The sequence below is a fragment of the Nanorana parkeri genome, unplaced genomic scaffold (assembly GCF_000935625.1).
Source record: "Nanorana parkeri isolate BGI_ZX_2015 unplaced genomic scaffold, ASM93562v1 scaffold1087, whole genome shotgun sequence".
Classification (NCBI taxonomy): domain Eukaryota; kingdom Metazoa; phylum Chordata; class Amphibia; order Anura; family Dicroglossidae; genus Nanorana; species Nanorana parkeri.
In genome coordinates, this window is record NW_017307355.1 from 568,486 (window position 1) to 574,599 (window position 6,114).

General features: G+C 41.8%; 2 protein-coding genes across 2 annotated transcripts in view; both read left to right on the top strand.

Annotated features, from left to right (window-relative positions):
* Window positions 1-5,118, top strand: part of LOC108796264 (NXPE family member 4-like) — a 7,761-nt gene extending 2,643 nt beyond the window's left edge. The window contains exons 3-5 of the mRNA XM_018567725.1: window positions 1,018-1,079; window positions 4,102-4,338; window positions 5,099-5,118. Of these exons, the coding sequence (XP_018423227.1) occupies window positions 1,018-1,079; window positions 4,102-4,338; window positions 5,099-5,118 (319 nt within the window). The remainder of the gene's footprint in view (window positions 1-1,017; window positions 1,080-4,101; window positions 4,339-5,098) is intronic.
* Window positions 5,119-5,252: 134 nt separating this feature from the next.
* LOC108796265 (NXPE family member 2-like) lies at window positions 5,253-5,766 on the top strand. The gene has a single exon (XM_018567726.1). It carries the CDS (start codon window positions 5,284-5,286, stop codon window positions 5,764-5,766), a length of 483 nt encoding a protein of 160 aa, XP_018423228.1. The 5' UTR covers window positions 5,253-5,283.
* The last annotated feature ends 348 nt before the right edge of the window (window positions 5,767-6,114 follow it).

The following is a 6,114-nucleotide window of genomic DNA, read 5'->3' on the forward strand; positions in this document are numbered from 1 at the left end:
GGCTCGCTCCGCTAATTTGACTTTCTCAGCTGTCAAATGCTACATAGCATTCGGGAACTCCCCAATACCATTCGGGTCTGTGAGGCATTCTGCAGACTAAAAAAAATGTAAAAATTTTTTTTCTAATGTCATTTTTCTGCAATGAAATTTCATCCAACAACGAAATTTCGACCGGACTTACGCTAACGAATTTTTCCAAATCCCAAAACAAATTACATTTCAGACCTGAATCCTGAAAAACGAAATAAAGCAAAATCCGAATCAAAAGGAAACTAAACGAATTGTTTTCCAGTGTACATGTCTAATGTGCACCATCTGTCCTAGGAAAGCCTTGGAATCTCCTTGGAGACCCTAAAGCTTGCGGCCGGGCGAAAAGTGAATTTGGGCTGGTTTGGGCAGCTTGCTGCTCCTTGTGTCCAATAGGATAATACAACCACAAATTATCCTAATTTAAATAGTATTGATATTAAATGCTTATATTATATAGCCCTTACTTCTGTTCATAATCCTTAAAGGAACACTAAATAGAGGACAGAGTAACAGACTATCTGCACTTAGAGCCTCCTTACATTGGTGGTCAGTGGAAAAGGATTCTACTTACATTGGAGAATGGTCCCCTTACATTAGTGGTTAATGGAATATGACCCCTTTCTTTAGTGATCGGATCCTCTTACATTGCTGGTCAGTGAAGAAGGACTCCTTACTTTAGTTAGAGGATCCTGAATGGGAGAGGTGTCTCCTTAAATTGTCGGAAAATGAGAAAAGGGCCCCAGTACATTAGTGGTCAGTGAGAGAGGTGCCCCCTTACTTTGGTAGTCATTAGGAGAATGACCCTTTACTTTGGTGGTCATTAATCTTTTAGTTTGGTGGGAGGGTTCTGGTCTTCATTGGAAGAGTTTTCCACTTTACATTAGTGGTTAGCGGGCGAGGAAACCCCTTACTTAAAGTTTTCCTTTTTGGTTCTGAATATAATTTCAACAAAATACATTTCTTATAGAACACATTTCTTTTTTAAAGGTCAAACATTGCTGTTGATATCCCTCAGACATTTGACTCTATATCCATCAAAACCTGTAGAGGTAAGCCTCCCTTTTCTTGATTCTGTTTTCTGTTAAAAATTCTTACATAATACTTGTTTCTTCTGCTCAGATATTGATTCATCCAAATTCAACATGTCAATAAAGCTTGCTTTAAAAAAAAAATGATATAAAGTGTCTTTAAGGGGAACTTTAGTCTTTGCAATTATTTTTTGATGTGTATGTGAAAGATCCTTATGTATTGATACAGTGATAATATAAGGATGAAATGTAATAGTAAAGTCAACTGCCACATTCACATCTTCCAGCATCCGGTTCCTTTGCAACTCTTAGCATTTGATGAGATGAGCCGCAAAGGAAATTGGTACTGGAAGACTTCCCTCTGCTAGACACTGCAAGTCTGAATGGGGATCAGATAGCCATATAGTGACCAGCTGTGGGTCCCACTCTGGTCAATGTATGACTAGTGAAGTATCTCCACTGACATCCATTAACCCAAATTAATTAATACAAATGCCCCTTATACTTTCTCCTCTGGGGCTAACCCCCATCCATGATCAACTATTGATCACAAGAGCATCTACTGACATTCAGGAATTTGACAGCTGAACGAGGGGTTTCCTAGTGGCAGGATGGACATAGCTTAATCACAATTTGGACAAAAATCAAGAGCGCGTGTACAACTTGGGTCTACAACCAAAGTGGAACTATCCGGCACCTTCACCACCACAGCTGAGAATAGATTGGATCCGGAATCACACTGACTTTAACCACCTTCCGTCCATGGCCGTTTGTGAACGGCCGGACGGACGTCTGCTAGGAGCGGGAGGGCGTCTTAAGACGTTCTGCCCCTCCCCCCTCTCGTGTGCGGCACTCAGCGCGCACACGAGAGAGTTGCACATGATCATTGAATTAATCCTTTAAATTATGTACAACAGTTATTATAAGAATTATGATAGGATTGTACAACACGTATTGCTGACAAGACTTGTTATTGATTTTTACATATTAATATACTCCTAATTTACATAATTTTCAAGTAGGTATATCTAGCCAAGAGTAAGACATAAACTCAGCCTTATAACATACCTAGAGCCCTGTTGGAACCGATAAAATTTACATCTATGATACAGCTTTGATGCAAAGGTGTTCCTTGATATCCTGAACTGAATCAGCACGTGGCTGTTTGATACGCAAATGAGGACCATCAAAGGGTTCTTGGGGCTGGACACTGATGAATGAAGACCTGCCGGACTGTCATCTCCTGGGGCAAGCCTGACCCCCTGCTGTTATTTACTGCCCACACCTGTGTCAGCAAGGAAGCATACATGCTGGGATGGGGGCAGGGGCATATGATGGAAACCTCTTCCTGTGTGATCATCTGCACTAACCTAGCTCACAAGCAGGAACAATGGTAACCTTGGTGACCTCTTGGACAAGTCTTTCTGGACTCTACAATCAAAAATGTGATTCCCTGAGGCCTTCTGGAGAGGAGTGTTCTGAGCATAGAGAAAAACCCATGGCATGTGTGACTGAGAGCGAGAGAATGGTGTGGCTAGCTCAAGGATCCTGACCCCCTCCAATCCCCTCTCCAATTCCCTTAATTGTAATTAGAATGTATGTATATCCCTATTTGTAAATAAACCCAACACTTATTTAAGATTCAGTTGTTCATCAGTAATTTAAGGCACCCCAAATCAGAGCACATTCTACAAGCCCCACCCCTGTTTGTACCCCAGTCACCCCCCACCCCCAGGGTGCACCCCTGTGCCCGTGAAAAAGAAAATTCATAAACTCAACCTTATGAAACATCTAAAGTCCCACCTCTGTTTGTACCCTAGTCACCCACCGCCCCCAGGGTGCACCCTTGTGCTTGTAAAAACAAATCCATAAACTCAAACTTATGAAACACCTAAAGTCCCACCTCTGTTTGTACCCCAACCAGCCCCCCACCCTCGGGGTGCACCCCTGTGCTTGTGGTAGAAAATCCATTATATCAACCCTATGAAACACCTAAACCCCCACCCCAGTTTGTAACCCAACACCCCCCAGGGGTGCCCCCCTGTGACTATGAAAAAGAAAATCCCTATACACACATTTGTCCCTGGTGTCTGTGGCCAGGACAAAGACATCCACTTCTTCTTCCAACAGTGGGCGGATCCTAGATGATTATGGGAGTGGCAGAATGCATTCTCTTGTGAGTTCAGTGTGAGGGAGGATCCTTGACACCCTGCGCTCACAGGAAGTGAGTTTATTCTGGTGAGCAGTGTCTTACATCCACGGTCGGCCTAAGAGTTGGGCTGTAATTTGTTGACACTGCTGAAACATGCATGTCAAGTAGACATGTGCGATACGTTGTCGGAAAGATTCGTTATTCGAATGGATTTTTGTTATTTTGAGATTCGGATACATCCAAATCTCCAAATGACAGAAATGACGAATGCAAACGAATCCAAATTTCCGATAACAAAATTTCAGACGAAATTAATTAGTGGTAGTCTGTGCGAATTTTTGCTCCAGGTGAATTTACGTTGCAGCAATGTGACATTAGACAAAAGGGGGAAAAAAATGTAAAAGCGTGAGGTCCTCCTCCTTTAGATGGGGTAGGAATGTTAGGAGGGACACCCCCCCCCCACCCCAAGTTAAAAATAAAAAAAAATTGGTACTAATGTCACTTTGCTGCCACGAAGATTGGTCCAGAACGAAAACTCATACAGTCTACCGCTAACGAATTTCGTCCGAATCTGAATCCCGAAACAAATTGACTTTCGGACCCAAATCCCAAAAAACGAAATTACAAATGAAAACAAAAAGAAACTAAGCTAATTCTTGTCCGGTGCACATGTCTAATGTCAAGCCAAAACCTTCTAGGAAGAGGAAATGGGTTAGAACCCTTGTCTGTTTTTTACTGCAATGGGATAGAGATTTCTTCTTACTTCCTGTCCTGCTGACAACAGTTTAGCAGACAGGAAGTGAGGGAAAATCTAAGATGTATAAAGTTTCTTGCTTGACATACAAAGTTTCTCAATCTATGATCCAATTTTCCCTTCTCTTTTCTATCTAGTTGTAGAAGAAACCCCAAAGCCAAAATGCCAGACCGGAATGGGATCTCCTCTGCCGAGTGGATATTTCTACAACAATATTTGGCAACCCGTCTACTGCAGCATGACCACCTACAATACCGGGGAGGACTTCCTTAAATGCCTGGAGGGGAAAAAACTCTTCCTTATAGGAGATTCAACATTGCGCCAGTTCATCATGCACTTTACAGAAGGCATCAAAAGTAGGGGTGTGACTTCAAGTAACTTTATATGGTGTATTGATAAAGAACTTGCAGAACCATTTGTCCTGCCAAACTCTGTGAACGTTCGTTCTTGTGAATGGAGGCAAAAACAAATGTATATTAGTATATTTTCTTTTCAGGTCGAAAGTAATATTAGGAAAATACCATAGTATGGCCACCAGATGGAAGTGAGGAGCATGGAAATTAGATATTTATTACCAATGCTCCTCAGCTCCATCTAGTGGTCATAATGTGGTATTGTTCTGGTAATTCTTTATAATTACACCCACTATGTCTTTGTTGCTGAAAAAATAATATGTAAGTTAGAGAGACACTATCGTCTTACCCATGCAGGGCAAGTTAATAATGTCTTTGGAAAGGTCATTCCCCGACTCCCTTATGCAAACCTCACCCGCACTCACTCACAGCTCTTTCCTGAATCCGAACTTCGTTAATTTCAGATGAATTAAATGATCATTACAAACTAAAATTCGTTGCAGAAAAGTGACATTACATATTTACTTTGTTTCTTTTAAATTTCTGATACCACAAACAAAAAAAATTGCAATTTTAAATTGCAATAGCCAATAACAGGATGGCTATTGCTCCGCCCACAGCTCTCCCGCTGGTTGTGTTTTGTTTCCGAATTAAAATTACATTTATCAGAATTTCGTTATCAAACATTTGGATTCCTTCAGATTCATTATTTCTGTCATTCGGAAATTCGGATGCATCCAAATGTCCGAATTTACTGAAATTCATACGAATTTCAAATCAGAACGAACGTCTATAAACTAGATGGATGTGGAACTTACGGAGATTCAATATAGAAATACAGATTCATTTGTAGTTTTGACCATAGATACCATTTACGCTGTTTGCTTGGAGTCTCGTCAGCCACTAACACTTGTGTTTGCTTCCTACTGGTCAGGGTGGGTCGGTTGGCATTTGGCCCTGGAAGCTATGAACATGGAAAAGGACATTTACGTCTCCTACAAGAGACACGGCTTCCCCCTGGAACATCCAAGCTTCTACTACTTCAAGGAAGACATGTACACCAGCCGGCAGATCGACCAGCGTGCTGGCGGAAAGGACACCATATTTGTTATAACCTTGGGACAGCACTTTAGACACTTCCCTATCAAGATTTTCATCAAGCGGGCGTTGAACATTCGCCGAGCGGTAGAACGCCTCCTCCTCCGCAGCCCGGACACCAAAGTCATCATCAAGTCAGAAAACACCCGAGAACTGCAGGCTCCGGTGGAAATGAAGGGGGACCTCTATGGCTACCCCCAGTACCTGGTGCTCCGGGAGGTCTTCCAAGGAATCAACGTGGGTTTTGTGGACGCCTGGGACATGACGGTGGCAGTCGGCTCGACGATCGTTCACCCTTCCGGCCACACGTTTGCCAGTATTATGAGCCTGGTGTTCAGCTTTGCTTGTTAATAAAAGCTGTTGAGACCTCAAAATATAGGCTGAGTGTCTCCGGTCCTTACAGTGGGCATTTCAGTAAATTTAAATAGTGCACATGGATACATTCCTGACGTGTCACAATACCCAGCAACAGTATTATTTTTCAAAAAGGCTCCAATGTTTATGATTAAAGTGCATTCTATCTATCTATCTATCTATCTATCTATCTATCTATCTATCTATCTATCTATCTATCTATCTATCTATCTATCTCGTATGATAACTGTTCTAAAGGAAAAGGTTCCTTTTTCATAGAAGCCAATCTGGTCTCCTTTTTCATATTCAATTTGGAGTTTAACATTGGCATTTTGATCATCTGTA

What these genes read in the sequence shown, in the direction of transcription:
- LOC108796265 (XM_018567726.1), top strand. Translation starts at nt 5,284, where the DNA reads ATGAACATGGAAAAGGACATTTACGTCTCCTACAAGAGACACGGCTTC.